This window comes from Apostichopus japonicus, chromosome 13 (assembly GCF_037975245.1).
Source record: "Apostichopus japonicus isolate 1M-3 chromosome 13, ASM3797524v1, whole genome shotgun sequence".
Lineage (NCBI taxonomy): Eukaryota > Metazoa > Echinodermata > Holothuroidea > Aspidochirotida > Stichopodidae > Apostichopus > Apostichopus japonicus.
In genome coordinates, this window is record NC_092573.1 from 14,664,716 (window position 1) to 14,687,809 (window position 23,094).

At 38.5% G+C, this 23,094-nt stretch overlaps 2 protein-coding genes across 4 annotated transcripts in view; one reads left to right on the forward strand and one right to left on the reverse strand.

The window, feature by feature from the left end:
• Positions 1-78: 78 nt before the first annotated feature.
• Positions 79-13,803, reverse strand: LOC139978685 (DNA-directed RNA polymerase III subunit RPC3-like). Of its 3 annotated transcripts, none has more exons than XM_071989087.1 (12): positions 13,730-13,803; positions 11,037-11,216; positions 9,167-9,422; positions 8,353-8,532; positions 7,561-7,655; positions 7,130-7,234; positions 6,677-6,850; positions 5,960-6,011; positions 4,400-4,527; positions 3,606-3,841; positions 2,305-2,454; positions 79-1,219 (listed from the first exon to the last, which is right to left on the reverse strand). In XM_071989087.1, exons 2-12 carry the CDS (start codon positions 11,181-11,183, stop codon positions 1,099-1,101), a joined length of 1,644 nt encoding a protein of 547 aa, XP_071845188.1. In that variant the 5' UTR covers positions 11,184-11,216; positions 13,730-13,803; the 3' UTR covers positions 79-1,098. The 3 variants fall into 3 exon arrangements, with proteins under 3 accessions (XP_071845188.1, XP_071845187.1, XP_071845189.1); XM_071989086.1 differs by having other exon boundaries at positions 13,697-13,803; XM_071989088.1 differs by lacking the exon at positions 13,730-13,803 and adding an exon at positions 13,142-13,652.
• A 7,501-nt stretch (positions 13,804-21,304) lies between these two features.
• The window catches only part of LOC139978177 (chondroitin sulfate synthase 1-like), a 71,999-nt gene continuing 70,209 nt past the window's right edge, over positions 21,305-23,094 (forward strand). The window contains exon 1 of the mRNA XM_071988097.1: positions 21,305-22,321. Within this exon, the coding sequence (XP_071844198.1) occupies positions 21,548-22,321 (774 nt within the window). The 5' untranslated portion in view covers positions 21,305-21,547. The remainder of the gene's footprint in view (positions 22,322-23,094) is intronic.

Consider the following 23,094-nt stretch of genomic DNA (forward strand, 5'->3'; position numbering starts at 1 on the left):
ACAAAACAGTAACTATAATGGTAAAGGGAAATATAATTATGAAATAAAGATGAGAAATATAGAGTCATAAATCAAATATGAATTTGTTCTTTCCTCTGTTTATTTCTTGAGTTTCATGTAGGCTGTGCGGTGATCAATCAGTCCCAATGGAAAGATGGTTCTTAATGGATCCAGCAAGGATTGCTTGGAAATGAAAAGATGAAATATAAACCTTGGACAAAATTGTACCATGTCAACAAATATTAATTAAACAATGCTCAAAGCAAATATTCTTGACCCTCTCACTGTTTTGAAGGGTCAAAAATATCCCAAGCCTGCTTGCTATGTTTAAAGCCTCTCTCAGTACCACACATCAAAACATTGGATAAAGTTGGTGTAGACTGTCATGAGGAAAACCCCCGTTTAATGATATTCCGATAAAATCTAAAACTGAGAGTAATCTATAATGGCAATAGGGGAGGATACCTGCCGATATTTTCAAGTGCTTTTGACAAAATGAGTCTTCTGAAGTGGAGCATTTACAGTCAATAAAAAATCTATGCACTCAAGAGCCTTATTAATTTGTCGCAATGAAATATTAATATAACATTGTTATTTGTTTTATATTGTTTATCAAGCAAAATTACAATGACTCATTTATGTCACAAGACAACTTCAGAAAAACAAAAATGACTTTGCAAATAAAGGTTCCTGAAACATTTTCTTAAACTTAATCCTTCCGTTGAGATGGTACTAACTCCATTTGTTCATGAAAACACAAGAGCATAAATCTTGCAGCAGCAAAGATTTCCTGTTTCTTTGAGAAGAGGGAAACTGCACACTCTCATTGATAAATGTCATAAATTCATTTTACATTTAAAAATACTAATGTCTTCTATGGATGATATTCTCGCATAGGTGATCCAACCCCAGTAATTGGGAAAAGACTATAACAACAAAAATTGGTCAATGCATTATTAACCAGCATTGCCGATGCATAGCATTTCTTCAAAAACAGAAATAGGAAGCCATCTTCATACAAGGTATATGAAGTTTCTTTCAAAACAGAGATTCCTCTTTATGAAGTTCCAACTTTTTTCTTCTTCCTGGTTGAAGCTGTCACCTCGAATTTGGACCTTTTGTTTTCGACTTGTCTACAATTACAACCCGCTGTTGGTAGCTGAGAAAGTTTTCAAGGGTAAATAACATCTCATCAAGTTGTAACTCGCTGGTTTCTAATCTGTAGAGGAAGAATGGCAAGCCGGAAAGGCATGAAAGGTTTCAAAATCATCAGCATTACATACATAGAACATTGAGGTGGAAATCAAATTGAGCCCACCAGGCCCAAAATGGCCTACATATACCAGATATTTGGTTGCAGCATTATTGCAATGTCAAGAAAATGGGGGCCCAAATGGTCCCAAAATGCATTTGAGGTGGAAACTAAAGCAGTAATGCTGGAGTGGCTCAACCCATCATCTGTGAAAGGAAAAACCAATTCTGTGGAGGGCTGCCATGCATACTTTCAGTGTTGTATGTGTGCACTATTTAAAGTACTAAACTATGCATATAGCTCCATGGCCGATGTGATAAAGCACTGGTAGCTCAACAACACAAGGGAATCAGGTTATACTGACCAGCAAATTCTGCCCTGAAAGTAATTCTAGCAAATTATTCATGGCCACCAAGCTGAGACCATTTCCTGCTTAGACTGGGATAAACTGACATCAAATATCAATTGAGGGTAAGGGGTGACACACTTTCAATGCAATTGACACATGTATGGGTAAGTACCTAATCGGCATAGGAAGGATCTGACAATGGCTTGAAACGTTCCGCTGTTCTGCACCCTGATGAGCTTCCTCCCTCCAGATAAAGCTCACTACCATATCGTATATCCACATTATCAAAGGAGTGAGAACTTTAAAAAGAATGCTAAGACACAGAAAATTGCAAAACTGACAACTTCTCTGTATACAATCATCTATTCATGAGCAAGGTGTATTGCCGTCCCAATGTGGCACCTTCATTGCAAATTTCACATAAACCAGCCAGGAATTGTGAAAGTAGGCTTTTTAAAAAAAGAGACAGACATTTTCCCAGATACATTATCACATAAAGCTCTCTCCACATTAGTGATTCTGCCTTATGGGCCCAGTCCGTTCCTAGAGGTTTATCTGCCAATGGGCAAGAGGTAACTTAATACTGCTGCAATAAGTCAATAACAAAGACAACGCACACAATACGGGTATAAATCACAATTGAATTAGTTATTCTGCCTCTAACAAGCAGTCTGTATATTACATTATATTAATATTGACATACTTTGCCATTCGTGTCTTGTGGTTCTTGAGTTGCTCCTGTTCTGTGGGTGTTATCATTTCTTCTATTTCCGCTATGTGAGATGCATCTGCTCCGTCGCTCTTGAACGAGGCGGCTATCACCTCCACCCGCTGAGCCTTGTCAATCAGACGTCTGAAATGTAGAAAAAACATCTTCGTTTTAAATCAAGAAACAGGGAGTTGTCGCCCGGCTACTTTAGAGGCATACAGGGCTATAATAAAAAGGGCTATTTCTGTACATTTCTCTATCACAAAAATTTTCCCCCCAATGTACCATACCTAACAAGTGAGTACTAATTCCATTCTATGCAAGTACGTTTGCTTCTATTATTTAGAATTAATAACATTTAAGAAGCATGTCAATCATTCTCGGAAGAAAAAATATGACTTTTTCCTTCATTATTTGAGACAAAGCTGGACTAAGTAAGGCAATACTATGCATGGTTATGGGGCATGTAGAGTAACAGAGCATCAAACCTCTGTCAACCGCGAAGCAAGGAGCTTCTTTAAAGCAAATAAATACTATGTTTAATGGATATGCTCTGAAGAACTGCATCTTGCCTGAAAATGTACCATGAGCAGCAGGTTAGACGAATCTGATATACCCACTTTACATGTAGTGCATGTAAAGCTGCTTTGAAGGTAATTTAGACTCATGCAAAGTGTTGTAGATTCACACAAAATGTTGTAAAGACTCGGTTGAATTTTGTAGACTCGTAAAGAGTGTTGATGACTTATGCAACGTCTGTAGACTGATGTAGACAAACTGTTGTAGACTCATAAAAAGTGTTGCAAATCCATAAAAAGTGTTGTAGACTCATGAAAAGCATTGCAGACTCACACAAAGCTTTGATGATTCACGCAAAGCATTGCAGACTCACGCAAATCATTGCAGACTAACGCAAAGCATTGCAGACTAACGCAAAGCATTGCAGACTCACACAAAGTTTTGTAGACTCACACAAACTGTTTTCTAGTACTAAGTGTCTAGATTTGACTCTGATATATTAATTTTTCAAAGTCCTCTGACTCTCTAGATCTTTTCAGTATCTGTTTGACACTTATGGCGGTATCATTTTATCACTAGCACAATCATCTTCTAAAGCTGTGGAAAGTTTCTTTAATTACAAAAGTAACTATTACTAGCAGTGAAATATATGAGGGGCATTACAGTTATACAAGGAGTGAAAATCACCTGTAAAATTAGGGAAAAGATGTAGCTATGAGGTCACAAGAAGATGACAAGGGACGATTAGTCAAAATATCAAAGACAAGTAGTCTCACCTATTTTCGTTTCTTTCAAACTTTCTTCTTGCAATGAGATTAGCAAGAGTCTTGTAACATCTCTCCCTCAGTTGAAGTGACACCTGGTCTAAATTCACAAAGAACGGGTAGTAGGTCCTAGAGGGTGCATGATCGGGAGCCTTGGACAGTTCCTGAACGCTCACAAAGCCCTCTGCAAACATCTGATAGAGGAGCTCTTTAGCCTCTTTAGCTGGTATGAGTACATTCGACTCAATCTTGTGAGTGTTAAAGGAATACACACAAAAAAGAAGTCCTTTTGAGCAAATCATTAAAAAGTTGATTAATGGGTCTTTTGTTCAGGTACTTAGTCCATGTTTATATAGTTCAATGTTAATTAAGACGCATCTCTTTGGGTTTGGTTATTTTACCAAACTTAATATTTTTAGAATGCAATTGATCAAACAAAAGGAACTTTCCTGGCTTTTTATGAGCAAAGTATTTAATAAATTTGATTCGATCCTAAACATTTTGTTGCCCAAATTATCCACAGCAAGCCACTGTAGGCTACATAACAGTTGTGTGTTACCTGTGCATACGTAGGCATAGGTTCTTAATTGTACTCATGGTCTTTGCTACAAACCAGTTAAGAAACATTAAGTATACAACGCAAATGTGGAATTAAATCCGAAACCTATTTTATCTACAAAGAAACATAGTCATATAAACTAAATACTTCTTCTTTCATAGTTTGACATAGCTTCCCAGGACTATGCATATGGTTTGCAGTGCTTTCGTAACTAGTCTTCAGTCCCTATCGGACAGTGTTTCCTAACCTGTTTATGCTCCAGATACTTCTTAAGGACCAGTAGCTTGAAGATGCGATGACTCTTTGATCCAAATCTTTCTTGTACAACTGATTCGATACAAGATAATGTCACAGCCAGAGAACCCTTCTGCAAATCTGATATTATAGTTACGGTCAATTAGAGATTATATCCTGAAGTGCATCAAGGAAATCCTCTGAGATAACAAATAATCTTTGCCCATCATCCCCTCCCCTTGCCCCTCACCCCACCCCCCCCTCAGTCCACAACATATCCCAGCTCTCACCTACACACATTTCTTCTTACCTACACACATTTCTCTACATTGAAGTGATTTCATTTAGTAAAGGGTAAATATATTTTCACCAAACTTCTGAAGACCAATTATGTGTATGGTAGACTCAAAGTTGGAACTTCATATGTAATGACTATAATACAATGACTACATACACATAATGGATTACTATTAACAATTACATTGTTTAAGTCTCTTATAATAATTTCAAATTTTACAGATGATCTTATTGCAAATCTCTCTGTATCTCTTTTATAATTGGATAGACTTTGTAGTCCGACTATCTGAGATAGGAGACAGTCATGTGACATCTCATCTCATATACTCAGCTAGAGTACCTGCTACATGATGACATCACAAATGATGTGAGACACTCATGTGACATCTCATCTCATATACTCAGCTAGAGCACCTGCTACAAGATGACATCACAAATGATGTGAGACACTCATGTGAATTCTCATCTCATATACTCAGCTGGAGTATCTGCTACATGATGACATCACAAATGATATGAGACACTCATGTGAATTCTCATCTCATATACTCAGCTAGAGTATCTGCTACATGATGACATCACGAATGATGTGAGACACTCATGTGACATCTCATCTCATATACTCAGCTAGAGTATCTGCTACATGATGACATCACAAATGATGTGAGACACTCATGTGACATCTCATCTCATATACTCAGCTAGAGTATCTGCCATATGATGACATCACAAATGATGTGAGACACTCATGTGACATCTCATCTCATATACTCAGCTAGAGTATCTGCCATATGATGACATCACAAATGATGTGAGACACTCATGTGACATCTCATCTCATATACTCAGCTATAGTATCTGCTACATGATGACATCACAAATGATGTGAGACACTCATGTGACATCTCATCTCATATACTCAGCTAGAGCACCTGCTACAAGATGACACCACAAATGATGTGAGACACTCATGTGAATTCTCATCTCATATACTCAGCTAGAGTATCTGCTACATAATGACATCACAAATGATATGAGACACTCATGTGAATTCTCATCTCTTATACTCAGCTAGAGTATCTGCTACATGATGACATCACAAATGATGTGAGACACTCATGTGACATCTCATCTCATATACTCATCTAGAGTATCTGCTACATGATGACATCACAAATGATGTGAGACACTCATGTGACATCTCATCTCATATACTCAACCAGAGTATCTGCAACATGATGACACCACAAATGATGTCACTTTATTAAAAGGATACCAATATCATACAGTCTGCCTCCCGCTTCACTGACCTTGCGGACAATCCTAGTCTGTGACCAAAAAGAAAAAAGCGTAAGTCAACATGAAACAATTGGTTTTGATGGTACTATGTGGCAATGGCACCGGTCTCCTATGGCCCTACTGTGTAAACATAGAGGAAAATACCTGTACGTGGTTTTCTACAATTTAACTACACAAAGTAACATGGTTGTATTTGGTTCTCTATGTTTATACTGCATGCACATTAAATGACAAGTACCTGGTTCTTAGTCTCCTTTATACTGTATGCACATTAATTGACAGGACCTGGTGCTGTACAGTGATAATATATTTAGTTTTCCATTTAAACTAACTATATGTTATTTACATGATTGCACTTGGTTCTTTAGCTAGTCTGAAAAACAATTACTATCATATATTAACATAAATTATTTTAATATAATAACTTTATTAATAATTGCCAAGTTCTAACACACCTTACAGTGTGTACATATTATTCAAAAGGACATGGTTCTGTATGGTGATACCCTGATCACAAATGAGAAATACCTGGTCCTCTACAATCTCTCTATTTTGCACTTCTAAGGATGCAAGTTATTTACTCTATTCTTGACAAGTTAAAATGAAGACTGCCTGGTTGATCTGTGATTTAGTCAAGTGGAAAGTTTATTGTTCTCTTCTTTCTTCTTTGTGAATATCAATGTACATAGATTACCTGGTTCTCCGTCAGTATCTTGAGGTATTGATCAAACTTGTTTCTATCGATGTTCAGGTTCGCTGGCAAGGCCCTGAAGATATCGTGGTAAGAGGTAGGCGTAGTCGCTACTTCTAGTTTGTCTGTTGTGACTTCGCTAATTCTCAGCATAGTGCGGACAATTTCTGAGGCCAGCTAGATGAGATATAAAAATTTTAAAAATGTCAATGTTGGCATGACTACATTTTTTCCACAAAAAAATAGGTCAACGAAACGTACCAAATGCAAAGCAAGAATAAACCAATATACGTACTTACTGACATAAACACACATCGAACATGTTGGACCCACAAAATAACAAAGATATTACTGACAAGAAATAGTGGATAAAGTACCGAAGAAATTATACTTAGACATCAAGGAAAGGAAGTATTGATAAAGTATTACAAGATGTATAACTAACATATTACTCACTGAGCCATTGCTTTTCAATGCAGCACTGACAATTTCATGGTCCCTGAAATACTGGTGAAATCTGTCCAAATTGGCCTGCCATAGAATGTCCTCATCAATATAATACTGCAAAATAATATGAAAATGAAGATTTCTCAAACGACATAATTTATAAATAAATATGGGCCACACAGGCCCAATTGAGAATACTGTCACACTGATCATTTGGATAATGTGGTAATACCACATGTATCCCTGCATTTATGAATCACTCTTTGAGACTACACATAGGGATACTCATCTGAAACTATGTTTTATAACTTCACTATCAATCTATGAATATGCATTTATTATGTGATCATAAAATTCGTTAAAGACGTTTTTTAACTTTAAGAAGAAAAGTATCGACAACTCATAAGTTTGTATTTTCCTTGTATCTCTCTCTACTGTACCTCCGATTCTCCTAGATCGTCTGTCTTTGCTCTCTTCGATCTACGTCCGGCTTCATCCTCTTTGGGGTCTCTCTTCCGTTTCCCTAGAGGGGTTCCTTCGTAGGATAGAAAATACTTTGGGTTATGAATATCATCTTTACTCAAACAGTGCAGGTGAAAGGCCAGTGTTCTGTTATACTCATCTACAATTTTGCTTTGAGCGTTGCACTTTTATCAAGCAGCGTATTTGGTCCTTGATTTACCTAAGCAATGATTTTATAGGTCAATAACAAACACTCTTTTATACTTGAGAATATACTGTCATGTAACTAGTGTAGGAGAGGAGAGTAAAACAAGTAAGTCACAGATGTTCAATTAAGAATATGCTGACTGCAGACGTAGAAGTGAGGAGGGAAGATAAATCATAATTTCCAAGTGATGTGAGAAATCTTTGTCCCTTTTTGTTATTCTGGTGCACAATTTAATACAAATCATGTTCCCATCCCATTTTCTTAATCCACCATTCTTCCCCCCCCCCACCCCACAGAAAAGTTATACATGTATCTACAACACTGAAAACATGTCATAAAATGGATGTGATTTGTTTGGCAACTGGTAACATAGTACAAAACATAATTAGAGCAGAAAGATAATGAAACTATGTTTCTCTATGCTCCTTCACCCCCCACCCCCCCCTTCCCTCACTATGGTTTTGATCCAAACATTTCTGTGGCTGACATCATCACCTACTACAGTATATACAGACATAACCAACAGTAAAGTGCCAATCCTAACTACAAGCATCATATTTACCAATGTCATGTACAAAGGAAGGAAGTCTGTAAAGAGCTGCCTGCTGTCGAGCCACATCAGGGTCAGAAGTTGCTTCTTGGACAGCTTCACTCTCTGGGTTGGGTACTCTCTGAATAAACCTGGTCTCAACCAACTTGATGAACTTACCACGGACCATAGACGTCTCAATTTTCTTGCTATCTGTAAACAAAATCAAAGTAATAATACATCTTCATTAGAACTTCCTTCAATAACTATTCTCACTCACAGAGTGTCGATCGGACTTTGAATAGTTAAAAAGTTTTTTTTTAAACATATTTCAGGGAATAATTTAATGTTCAAATCTTTTGTGTAGTAGTTTATGAAGGCTCTGAAGTTTTGTCTCATATGAAATACTATTGTTTCTGTGTCAAAAAGTGCTACACAATCTTTTGGGTTGTATATTTATAGCAATCTGACAATTTCTGCATAGCATTTTGAGATACAATACTGGATAAATTATTCCCTTTATTTCATCATTTTGTTTTTATTATGAGGGAACCAGGCAAATCCCCTCCTCCCCCTTCCCTCCCTGCCCCCAATATTAATACCTCCTACTGCCTTTTATTGTTGTTTTTGTTTTGTCTCTCATGAAATACTATTGTTCCTGTGTCAAAAAGTGCTACACATCTTTTGGGTTGTGTATTTATAGCAAGCTGACAATTTTCGCATAGCATTTTGTGATGTATCCATACTGGATAAATTATTCCCTTTATTTTATCATTTTGTTTTTTATTCTGAGGGACCAGACAACTCCCCTCCTCTCACCCTCCTCCCCCGCCCCCAATATTAATACCTCCTACTGCCTTTTGAAGCCTCTCTGTGACATTCTGAAGTACCACAGTCATCGTCATCTGACCACCGTGCAGAATCTCCTCAACTATCAATTCTCCAGCATCGTCATACAGCATCTTAGCACAGTAGATGAATCTTGGGTACCGAGCCAAGAGCAAGCATCGGTTGACACTCACAGAGTATTCCACCAAGTTCTTCTTGTTCGATTCGAATGATGCGATCCTGTGATTGATCATAACGCACAGGGCCTTCTTCACCTGTTGAGACAAAAAAAATTTGTTAATTTAGATTAATCAAACTTGATAGTTTCGTTGTAAATTTTTCGATGGCACATTAATTTTCTATAAGATCTTACTGTATATTATGGTTTACCACTTTACCTCATGTAAAACATCAGATTATCTAAAATGAAACTGACTTCAACATCATTCATAATTCTATACAGTACCTGCCTGTGGTACATAAGTAAGCAATATTTGTTGTGATCTTGATTTTCAACAGGTAATAACGGTTCCCCTTTTCCTTAAACTCATCATAGTATCCCTGAATTAAAGTTCACCAATAGGAATCAAAATATAACATAATGTAGGACCCATAGAACCAAATCTTGACCTCCAATATGAGGTCAAAATGGTACTGTAGTTTTATCACTGAAAAGGCACATAAACCCAAAGTTAACCATATTATACAAACTTCCCTATCCCCTATTCCACCTAAGTACTTATATTTTGGTAAAGTATCTTGACATCACTACCTACCAAATCAGTTGAAATCAGCTTCTTATAAATGTTTTCACAGATTGGCTCTAAATATGTTTAATTTTAGGTTACTTATCAGAGCAAGAAAATGATACAACATTGTCCACAAACACCACAGTCAGCCACATGGAGGGCTACATGACAAACCAAAAGGCTCACTAAATATGCTATTCTCAAAGATATATCCATGTTTGCAACGATATACAGCCATGTTCTAAAAGGTACAGTACATGAACAATGTAAACTGAAATGGGGTTCATGCCAACATTTCTGTTGCTGAACAGCAACATGTATCAGTATGGTGTTCTTTAAAGCTAACAGTTTCCAAATTGAATTAACCGCAGAGTATTGCCATCTATGCTGTGAGCTTTCTGGTCCATAGTCATACAGAATTTCAAAACCTCATCAAAAATATGATAATATTCTGCAAGATATATATCAATAACCGCAAATTGATACCTGAAATGTGTTAAATGTCGTTGAGTACATGTCACAGTATATATCATTATGTCAGCTACATATCGGTATTTTTAATACCGATATTTTTAAGCCTATAAGTGTGATTATTTTGAAGAGAAACCACTCAAACCTTAGAGATACTGCTTTGGTCTTCATTGCTTGATTTATTTTTTGGTTTTGGCTTCAATACATATCAATGTATTTTAGAGAAGGCTGACATATCACTATACATGTCACTGTTACAGAATCTTTGTCCGTCAAAACTACTGGCGGCTGTGAATTCTAACCACTCCTTACATACCTGCCCACCTTTCATCATTGTACAGTACTCATTGCATGATAATCAAACAGGTACATATGTAGAGATGTCAGAGATTCAGTAATGATAGTACTACCAACATAGCACTACCAACCCAAAACATTGACAAAGAAACAAGTGATTCAACTGTTTTCCAGTTTTTGACAAATATATTGACAAATTATTTGCTTTAAATTTAAATATTTTGCTTTGCTATTTAAAAATATGGGACAGTTCATGGAAGTCTTCTCATCAGGCAGAGTCATCTATATAATTTTTAGCAGAATTGAAAGATTGTTGGCAAGAAACACCCACTATAAAGCAATATGCTAATTGAAGTTGGCAGGCTCATATACCTCAGTCCTGGGCACCTTGGTCCTGGTAGCAATTGTTTGCAATGAACTTGCACCATTCTCTAGAAGAAACCAGCAAACTTTCTCAACAGTTTCACCAAATAGCTCTTCAGTAAGGTGACATGCTAAACGGATTGCCAAAGCAGACATGCTTGAATGTTGTCAATTCTAAAATGAATGATCCTGTCGAAGAAAAAAAAATTGGCATTGATGACATTTTCTGCATTAACAAACTGAATAGAGCCAGATTCTCCGATCAATATTAATGAGCTGTTTCACTTAAATATATGCAAATACTATAGGACATTGGTGTTTGAATATGGTACCAGAAGCCATCATAGAACAAGACTTTATTTAAATGACATGTACAGTAGTACCATTTGTGCAACATAAAAAATAAGTTTTGGAATGATCTTTTTAGCATTCCTTTGTTTATTGCAAAGGGCAGGGGCGGCGATTTGTTTCAAATACTGGGGGGAACATTTGCTTGGGTGCAGGCGCGTAGCAACTTTCATCCCCAAAATTGTTCGCGCACTTCGTGATATTTTGTATATATATATATATACAGCCATATTTTCCTTTTTATCGGCAAACCAAATTTCATTACGGATGTGGTCTGTCTAGCTACTTCATATCGATTAGACAGGCGCGTAGCCAGGAATTTGCCAAGGGAGGGGCGAAGCTTGAAGGCAAACTATCTAAGCGTAGCGCCACCATGAGTTGGCGCGAAACTGAAAATGGTTGCCGAGAATGCCTCCCAGATCCATGGGTGCAGATCAGTCTTGGATAATGTTGGGGATGCGTTTCTGTTCTCTGATATTATCTAAGCGGAGCGCGACCATGGGTTCGCGCGTAGCGTACAAGAATTTTTTTGGCAAATGTTCCTCTCAGATCGCCAGAAATAACACTTCCCAGACCCAATGATGCTCCCAAACCTCCTTAAATTTTAGATCTCATGGCTTAGTAATTTAGTTTGGGGAAATACATGGGCGTATGCAGAAAAAAAATCAGGTGACAAATAATCCAAGTAGACTTTTGCATACGATGAGTCTGGGGTCCTCTCCCAGAAAACATTATAGACTGCCGCAAATGATGTATCCGTCCAATATTTAACAACTGTGGATAAATATAATAAAATGAGAACTACTGCATGTCATTTGCACAATGCTGGATCAAACTGCGCCAAAGTTCAATACATGGGAATTTGAAATGCAGCGTTTGGTCAAGACAAATTGGTGAGGACACGGTATACCATGTCCACACCACTGAAAAAGTTGATGGGGACGCGTCCTGCTGTCCCCACCAGGATCTGCGCCCATACCCAGATCGCTGGAAATGGCACTTTCCAGGCCATGTAAGTTGCATCTAAGAATTTTTCTATTTGAAATTACTAGCGATATCATAAAAATACAAAAAGTATGCTCGATGGGGGGGGCTCGCCCCCTTGGCCCCCCCTTGGCTGCGCGCCTGCGGTTAGAAATCTTGTAGGAAACAGGCCAGATGGAAACCCAGTGAACCCATATCGATGTGGATCATATGATTGTATACGTACTTTACACTCATACACAAGAGATGTACAGACAACTGGCTATACGGTCACAGGTCACAGAAACAACTACGAACAGTCATTTACCTCATGCAGCATATGTTAGATGAAGTTTTAGCCACCGCCAAGTATGATTTGGATAAATAATCTCACACATTATTTTCTATTTATAGCCACAAAAGAAAACTATGCCACCAAATATTGTGGGGATATTAGATACTATATCCCCCCACCTAAAATATTGGGGGAAACATGTCCCCCCAGTCCCCCCCATGATCGCCGCCCATGGCTAAGGTTATACCTCTAACACATCATTCTGGCATTTCCTATCACACAATATCACTAATATCTTTTCAATTCTAGGACAGTCTAGTTGGGCATAGACCTACAGTATATACTGTAGTTGGGGGAGTTTTAGTCCCACCAGTTTTCATGTTTACAAATTAAATTGCCTTCCTCCAGAACTTCAAGTTCTCACTCTATTCAAAACATGTCATTTCAAGATGACCTGATCTGATGTGCCATGTTCAAATTAAAACAATAGAATGCACAAAACATTTACCAAGAGTTGCATCAAACTAGGCATAGCCCTTATCCCTGTGTTAATGTTGTTCACTCAGGACAGCTGTTATAACATAACAATGTTTATTATCAAACATGTATATTGTTGGTTACGCTATGCTACATGTCCAAAGCTCATGTCATTAGGCTAGACGTAGAAGAGTTAACTTGATGTAGGCTAGAGTAAAGTTTGCCGGCTCAGAATAAGAAATTATACCACACAAATGTTAAGCAAAGGCACACAACTGCATCCTTGCTACCGGTTGTTATAGGCTTGCCAAGGCATGACCTAAAAATATATACACATAATGTTTGGCCTTGGACTTCATAGGCCACAACGTTAGTAGGCCCTAGGCCTATCAGTTTCACGCTAAAACATGTTAATCAAATTCGCGAAACAGGACTTTCAAAGTTTCAGGCCCAATCATGTAGCACTAACTAGATGTGACGACTATATCCTAATTCTATTAGTCATTGCCTGTCATGAAGCAAAAGCTGCCGAGTACACACTGATGGGAAGAGAAATAACTTTGAGAGAAATTGTTTGGAAGGCTACCTTTGTTAGTAAAATTTAACGATGAAGGCCTACCTAGGCCTAGCATTTGTTGAAACAAGACCAATGCATCGTCGAAACACCAGTCATACACATTAACCATGTACTAAAGCAACGAGGTAAATGAATCTGGAGGATTCATGTCAATTGGGTGCGCGCGTACCATGTATGGAGGGTCATGTGATGTGTTCCAGGGTGGTACTATACTGATATTTCTCTGTAGCAGTTCGAGAACAGTGTTGGTGACTTCGTGAAAGATTGGTCGGTTCGGACATGGGAACTAACGGCATAAGAAGGTACTGGTACTTCAGGCCTACGAAATAGTGCTAATATGCTAACGTCCAACCTTATTCTCTTGAATGAAGGCAGGCTTTCTACATAATCTTACTTATTAATACAGCTCTAGGGGCAAGCTTTGTCTCATATGGCCTAACGTTATTACTACACGCTATAAGTGAGTGTAGAAATGGGAAATGTGGGGAAATGTTTAGTTCAGTGCAACCACGGAATTCTCCATGGAACAGAGCCTAATGCTGTTCGACGGGAATATAGCTATCACGTTAGGCTACAGGCACGGTTATTGCTAGGTAACGGGTGTCGTCTGCTGCTCTAAGCGCGCAAACTCATTTACGTACTAGTTGGGTGAAATCATCATGCGTAATAGGGAGAGTAGTATATTAGTACCACCCTGGAACACATCACATGACCCTCCATACATGGTACGCGCGTACGCGCTTATTTACTGTGTGATAGTTTCTCCAGATTCATTTACCTCGTTGGTACTAAAGTCGGGAAGGGTGCATATGGTTGATATTCAAAACAAATGTCACCGTTACAGTTACTATAACTACGGAAGCCCATAAATGGCAGGCAGACTTAGTATGCGAAATTTTATTGCTGTTCAGCTACGCTAACGGTAACGCAGGAGAATAATCGGAAGTATATATTCCGTCTGAACTATAAAAAATGGAATATGGAACAGGTAATTTATGTTCAATACGGTCATTGGGGTTAAACAGCTAAACGGCATTGCTGTCAGACTTGGCCTGGTAAGAATGAAAAGAGTAACATGTGAGACAAAGTGTACTCACATATAACATGATTTTCAGAGGGGGGGGGGGGGCTGTGTGAAATAGAAAAACATCGTAAATAGACTTTTATTATTCCAGTCAAATATCCTGTGTGTTCTCGACTCCATCTTGAATGCGACTTTCAGTTCCTGAAAGGACAAATTTACAGAAACAGAAATGAAATGTCACTCGGCGAGCCGTGGCAATAACAATTCTTCTGCATTCAACGTCTAGTAACGATACTGAAACAAAATTCGTTTTTAGTGAAATTCAAAGTTGACCAAGAATCGCTTTACTCTGCTTCTTGTACTCATCATGAAATCCTTCTGCACTTGGTCTGACCTAAATCCTCCCAACAGTTTTTATTTGTGTTCCCATAGGAAAGCCGGTGTTGCATAGCTACCATTACACTCTCTGGAGCACGGACCCCGCCCCCCCCCCCCCCTGCCCGCTCGCGATTTTTTCTTCCCTAACAGGTTTGCAATTGCGTGTAAATAGGCGCTCATGATTGGTCGGAAAAGTTACGTCATCACGAGAGAAACCTTCACTTTCAGGTAACCAAAGTGTCTGCTTCAATTCGTTGCCTCCATGTTGCAACGAAGATATGCCCGTTCAAAATTACCCGAAGCTTTTCGTTAATATAGGCCTATGTAGATGTGTTTGGAATTGGTTTAGACATATTGAGCACACTAGTATGGTATGATCATCTACTTTGATCGAAGTTTTATGTGAAGGCATTAATCGATAACATCGCACAGTGAAATGTTCGTACAAGGTACATCACACATGCGCTGGTGGCCTATATGTATTATAACTGTGTACACAGTGCAGTGCCGAAAAATATCATAATGTACACTAAACTGTTTGCGTATATTCATTCAAGACTCGTGAAGTTGATTTAGTGTAGGCCTACCCATTCCACGAAACGAATTCCGATTGTAGTAGAACGGCTCACAAATCTTGAATAACGTAAACACGAACCCAATAGAATGTAGCGTATGTATCATAAGTAAGGTCAACATGTGATTCAAGCATTAAAAGTAAAGTTAGGGCGTTTGATGGGAAACCCCGTAACTAGACTTAATTAAGTGTCAGTGTGTAACTCAGTGCATGTCTCCGAACTTCGAAGCGATGCCCCATTATTGATGCTGACGTCACGAGCAATCTGATTGGCGTAAAATCACGCAATTGCAAACCTGTTTGGGGAAAAAAATCGCTGCCCGCTCCCACTCTCCTATGATTATTAATTACTATACAGGGGCGGATCCAGGGGGGGGCCGACCCGGCCCCGGCCCCCCCTTTTTGGAAATCAGTTGCGTTTTTTTTTATGTGGGAGTACTTCAAATTCCTAATAGGCATAACTTGGTGAAAGAAAAGCCTAATATATATCCAGCTGCTCTTCCCTGAAACGCGATCGTTTTTATTCCAAATTTGAAACTAAGGCAATTACCAGGCCTACGCGACATCACGTATTAATTAGATACGGCTCAGTACTATAGTGCTGACTATTACTGTCAGGGAAAATCAATGCACAGCAAGTATATCATAATTATCTCAATGAAAGGGGTGTAGGCGGTTTTACACTATCTAACGCAACGTAGTCGCCAAGAACCTGAAGTATTTTTAAGGGAGGGCCCGAGGAACATGAACTTATAGCATGCTCCTCGTGGTGAAACATAATTGCACCTATTAGGTGAATTGAGTGTACTGTTAATAGTAGGAGAGACTAGTGTAGGTTCTTATGACCAACTAGACCGGTTACTGCTCTCAAACTTTATAGGAGGAGCTTCATCAGTAGTAGCCTTTGAATATTTTATATTTGGCCTGGGCGTCTCGTTCTCAAAATGCATCTATTTTCTGTGCACGAGTTTTTATGGACTCATAGTGCAGCTATAAGAGCATCTAAAAGAGCTTCGTGTGAACCTTGAGAGTCAGCTGATTCTTCGTTAGTATGAAAAAACCTTGAGCTAACAAGTAAACCTTTGAGATTTTGGGCCCTTTTGTATAGGCTAGAATCGGTTCTTTTGGAAACAGTTTGGATAATTCCGCGTGCAGGGGCGTAGCGAGCGGGGGTGGGGGGGGGGTGGGTAGTGTATATAATAATTTGGTCGCTGTCGGCAAATTTTGGGTCTGTCGGCAAAAGGAGAAAAGGTGAAGAGAGCGGAAGGGGAAGAAAGAAGGAAAGCTGAATAGAGAAAAGGAGAACGGAGCTTCTTTATCGGTTATTTCGATTTTCCAGTTCTTCATCTGATAAACTGATTCACCAATCCAATCACCCGACGCCTGCAAGTTAAAAACCTCTCGGCAAATAACTGATAATGTCACGGCCGTCAGTATAGCTAATGTAGCCAGGTTCAGCTAAGCGAGTGCCAGAATCGCCGGCAACTCAGTGAAAGAAATGGAATTAAAGGCTTCCGTATAGGCCGTAGCCCATGAGTCGTGCTATCGTGTGCAACATGTTGTTATTATCCTCTGTTCAGAATGACGTCATCGCAGATGTCATTCGTTCTCCGTGGAAAACTTAAGGGCACGGCTCACGAATTGCACACAATTTTTAACGTTTCTCGCTTGTATATCAATGAATGTTGTTATTTCTCATTATCGGAAAGTTTTCTGAACATTTTCATCACGAAGTTTCACTATTTCAACGATCGGTGAAAGAGAAAACACAGTTCGATAATTGGTCCCAATTAATTCTTCTTCTGCCGACTGCCATAAAAATAATATCGAAATGGAAATTCTACGGTGCCAAATTTGACTTAAAATATGCACCAGATTGCATCTAAGGACGTTTCAAAACTAAAAAATTTCCAAAGGGGAGGGGGACACCCCCTCCCCTTAGACCCCTCCCCCATTTCAGTCACCACTTCCAGATCCGTCGGCAAATCAAATTTGACTTAAAATATGCACCAGATTGCATCTGAGGACGTTTCAAAACTAAAAAATTTCCATAGGGGAGGGGGCCACCCCCTCCCCTAAGACCCCTCCCCCATTTCAGTCACCACTTCCAGATCCGTCGGCAAATCAAATTTGTTGCGTTAGATAGTGTAAAACCGCCTACACCCCCCTTTCATTTAATAAGTATATCATAATTATCTCATTGAACATAATAGTGTATGCATTGTACATGCACTGTTGAGCGTTCTTAAATATGTGTCTATCGAGAAAAAATATGTGCACAAAAAAGCGTGTCTGCAACGTTTCTGGTTTTCTAGTTTTTGGCGAAATGTTTCACTATTTTGCATCTAAGCACTCACAATTAACCAAAAATTTCCAAGGAGGACTGGCCCCTCCCCTAGACCCCTCCCCCAGGACGCAGATTACTAAAGTGCTACCATCGGGATGTCGGCCCCCCCTTTCTCAAAATCCTGGATCCGCCCCTGATATATGTCTTACTGAATACATTACTAAACCGAAACTGAGGAGGAAACATATAGTTATATGTTGTGATGACGAAAAACTTCCGAAGGAGATGTTGTCAAATAAACCTTAATATCACCTGCATGTGTGTCATTGTGGTAATGTATGTCATAATAATAATAATAATAATAATAATAATACACAGTTCTTATAAAGCGCAAATACACACTTAAGTCTCAGTGCGCTGATTATTATTAACCCCTGGTCATTGGTAACTTGTCACACCCACACACCAAAGTGTGCACAATAGTACCAATATAGTAGTCATAGTACCAATATAATGGATGGCGAAACCTTTCATATTCCATTTGCTTTTATTTCTTAAAGGAGACCCAAAGCAACCATCACCTGTTGCTGATATGACAGAAATATTTGTGAAGAACAATTCTCCCAAACAGCTACGGAAAATCATGTTACGTGTGGGAGATTCCCTAGTTTCACTTCCGAGTCGTGTCTGGGATCGAGATGTCATCGTGCAATTGTATCGGGTCTGAACGCATTCACTTTCATTTTGCTTTCTGTTCATATTTCGGCGGGAAGATTGTTAAAAGTGTTGACTCTGAAAACAACAACATCCCTAGGTCATGTTAAGTGGTTCAATAGTTTAGAACCAGCAATTGCAAAACATTATGACAATATTATCGATGCTCTCACTCATATTTTTCCGAAGATGTATTCCCTAATAAACTTTAAATTGCTCATGCAGGATATTCCAATATATAAATCTGGTGGAGCTGGTGTTATATCAGATTACTATTTCTATTATATTTCTAAGATCGTTGAAAGACTTACATACTGTAATAGACTATCAGCGTTTATAAATAAAAATAAGCTATTATAATCTGGACAGTATATGGTTTTAGGAAAGATCACATATATGGCTGCCTTAACGTTAGTTGATGATATTGTGTGTAAATGAGATACATGAGTCAGTATAGACTCAGAACTGTGCAGGCCTTATTTATTGATTTATCTAAACATTTTATACTTTAAATCATAATCGTTTACTGAATAAATGACTTTATGGAAAACGGGGTGCGGCACATAACTGGTTTACAAGTTATCTTACTAATATATAGTAAGCAGTTTGTCCGTTTTAATGGAAACGACTCTAATAAAAAGTTAATCATATCAATATCGGTGTTCCGCAAGGATCAATACTGGGACCCCTTCTTCTTTATTAATGATATCTTACTTCAGTTTATATTGTTTGTTGACGGTACGAGTGTTAAGTTATCATAACTCTGATGTCAATCAAGCCCTTCAAGTGGCATCTCTATAATTAAAAAAAAGTTGCTGATTGGTTAGTGTCAAATAAATTATCTTTTTAATATTAATAAAACAAAATTAAATGTTTTTAATAATGTGAAAGGTGATACATCACAGTTTACTCTAAGTTTTATGACAAGTAATAATCCTACCAAGTTTTAAGGGGTCATAATTGATAATAAACTTTCATGGCAGGATTACATTTACAACGTTATAATACTAAATCAGTTTCTAAAATCATTGGTGTTATGAATACATTAAGATATTTTATTCCTATAGTCTAACGTTATTTTCTATCTAAAATGCATTAATTTTAACACACCTTACTTACAGTATTCAACAATTGTCTGCTCCCTTCTAATTTCCACTCTTTTTTCCCATCTCAATATAGTCGTCATCACAATCATCTTAAACGGGGAATGGAGATAATCTTCTCCAACAATACACCATGACTATGTTTGCCCACTCACCTATGAGGAGTAATGATGTATCTTTGGCTAACATCATGTGTAGCATTAGGCAATGTTCCCCTTGTAGGGGAATCGTCATACACACGTGACAATGATCACACATTCACAGTCTCGATGCAGAGGGACTGGGGTGGGAGCGGATCAGTCGGTCGGTTGTTTGGTTTTTCGTGCTCAGGTTCTTTCTTATAGGTGACTTTCCTTTAAAAGTAACTGGAACTCTTTTGATATTGGTATAAAGCCAGGGTTTCCCTAACTTTATCCCCCCCCCCTCACGAACCCCCTGTGGATGTCAGAGTTGTCCACGAACCCCCAACTTTTCGAGACACGACCTGGATCATTATTATACTATAAAACGTACATTAACAGTGCTTCGTAAAATATCAACTTTGTTCATAGTGTAATATTGTAGAGTTTGTCGATAGGTACGACTTTTGTACATTACTAAATTATATGATATATCAGATTTTAGTTCAACAAAAAGTACTCTAGTTTTGACTTTCAGAAACGTCTCACGAACCCCCCCCCCCTGGGATGTACTCACGCACCCCCTGGGGGTTCATGCACCCTAGTTAGGGAACCCCTGGTATATAGCAGCACCCCTAATATTAATCTATATAAGTAGTACTTAAAGCAATGTATTTTATCATGTATGTGAATGGACTACCACATCTTTCATTATTTATTTTCAAGTTAAATGAAAAAGAGTCATAGCCGTATTTTTTCATAATCTAGTTGTGTACGTAATGAAGGACATCTCAGTTAAAGGGCCAGACTAGTCTTAGACTAGAAAAGCTTACTAGCTTCATCTAGTTCTTTTTTTCATACTTACTTTTATTGTTAATTTTCATTATTATGTATGTATTGTAATTGAAATAAATATAATCGAAACGAAAACGTTAACTTTTACGTAAGTCTAATGAGATGCCACCAAGGGCGGTTTCGGGTGTGCACCCTACCCCTTCAATCCCACAAATGAATATGCATGTGCAGTATCTTTTCAGGTGAATCATGATACTTCATGAACTTGACTAGCTTTCACAGTCACGGAAAGGAAGTGGAGATTATATTATTTAGATTAATTTCGCGATGATATAACGTGTTTTTTTTTTCGTGTTCAGAGTCCTGAAGACTTTTCTTAAAATGTTAAGGGAGCCATGAGTCCTACAAGTTAAAGTCTCTAAGTCATGGAAGTAGCCTGGATATTGTTTCCATGGCTAACGCCTCAGTCGAGGAGACATATAGAAAAGTTTCCCAACTGCAAACACTTCAAAAACAGAACAAAAGTAACACTTGAAAAGGTGTATTGAAGCTTCCTTAGGGTTTCCGTAGCCTCAAGTAACTCGCTATAAGCTCTGCGTGGGTTAATTACGTAAATAGTTGCTGACATGTGAACTCTATACCATGTCACTACTTGTGCTTGTATACACAAGTTACATCGATTAAGTTAGTACTGGTGTGTATTTACACCTGTTCAGACGGCCGTACCCATCAGAAGAAGTGTGACATTTGTGCCTTCGAATGGTCCAGAATGCCTACCTAGATCAACGTTTGGACGAAATCAACCACCAGGTAACTTCGTATCCAAATGTATCGCAGGAAAAGACTAAGAAGGAGAACTTGTCATAATGTTTCTGCGACGGTCATCCGTTCCTGGATTCCGCTATGTGGCAGTTTTGTTCACAGGGATAGTGTTAGGCTTCACTCTAGCAACATGGATACTACAGCACTTAGGTCACGGAGGGGTCATATTCAGTGGGCAAAAATGCTCTCGGATGGACTTTCAGGCCGATGGTGCCACTACAAGTACAGTAGATTCAGTACCATCCAAAAACCTGATATTTGTGGGGGTTATGACTGCAGCAAAGTATCTTCCCACACGTGCTGTTGCAGTCAATCGGACGTGGGCACAAACTATTCCTGGCCAAGTAGCATTTTTCTCCAGCAGTTCGTCCGAGGTACCAGCAGAGTGGAACCTACCAGTAGTAAGTTTACACGGGGTAGATGATTCCTACCCACCACAAAAGAAGTCATTTATGATGCTGAAATACATGCATGATAACTTTATTGACAAGTATGAATGGTTTATGAGGGCAGATGATGATGTTTACATTAAAGGTTACAAATTAGAACCATTCCTACGATCCCTTAATGGGACTAAGCGCCTCTACGTGGGCCAAGCAGGACTGGGAAAAACAGAAGAGAAAGGTCTTCTGCATTTACAACATGGAGAGAACTTTTGCATGGGTGGACCTGGAATGATTTTTAGTAGGGAAACCTTAAAAAGTATTGCACCCCACATTAGTTACTGTCTGCAGAACCTTTGGAGTGTACACGAAGATGTAGAAGTTGGAAGATGTGTCCGAAAGTTTGCAGAAGTGGATTGCACGTGGTCCTATGAGGTACGTGTACAATGGCAAAATAATGATTCTTTGTAATATTAAACAGATGCAGCATTGATACTGCAAATCATCCAGGGTATATGTTGGTTCAGTTGCTCTATGGTTGGATGTAGTCCATGCCTCGAGAGCAACACAAAGGGCACAATTGAAGTATGTAGGCAATATACTCACTAAACTAGATTGATAAACCTGCCAGGCAAGTTCATAAGTGAAAGTAATCCAGTTTGGAGTTTTGACTTGTGAAAAAGATTGTGGGGTAAATGGATAATACACAAACCTTGCACAGTATTCTTACAGTCAGTGTGGGAAACACACAGAGGCTACGGGCGACTCACCCTCATGAGCGCCAAAAAGCCCTCAAAAGCACAATTGCGACGGTGATTTTTTTTTTAAATATAAGGAAAATTGCCCCGGTTATATCAAAGGGGTTGGTGTATAATTACTTTTTGACATATGTTCTTCACTTGTTAACTTATTTACCTTTATTTTAAATATATACAATATAAATTATTTTTTTTGTCGCCAGTTTTCCTTCTTATGGCAAGTTTGTCCAGTTCTGCGAATTCCAAATTCATTGTTTACAGATGCCATAGACCTAGGCTGGGTCATAGTGTAGCCCAATGATATATATATGTATAGTACTGAATGTGCTCGATACAAGACCTACACGTTACAGCTTCAGACCGTGTGTACTGTGAAGCCGAAATTGGGGAAGCCATGACACTGAAATATTGCAAAGAAATATTCCAGGAAACAGCGTACATTCCACCTCC

What these genes read in the sequence shown, in the direction of transcription:
- LOC139978685 (XM_071989087.1), bottom strand. Translation starts at nt 11,183, where the DNA reads ATGTCTGCTTTGGCAATCCGTTTAGCATGTCACCTTACTGAAGAGCTA. An exon ending in TTCCTTTGTACATGACATTG is followed by an intron (nt 7,656 to 8,352) that starts GTAAATATGATG and finishes TATCCTACGAAG; the next exon opens with GAACCCCTCTAGGGAAACGG. An exon ending in TTTGAAAGAAACGAAAATAG is followed by an intron (nt 2,455 to 3,605) that starts GTGAGACTACTT and finishes TCTACATTTCAG; the next exon opens with ACGTCTGATTGACAAGGCTC.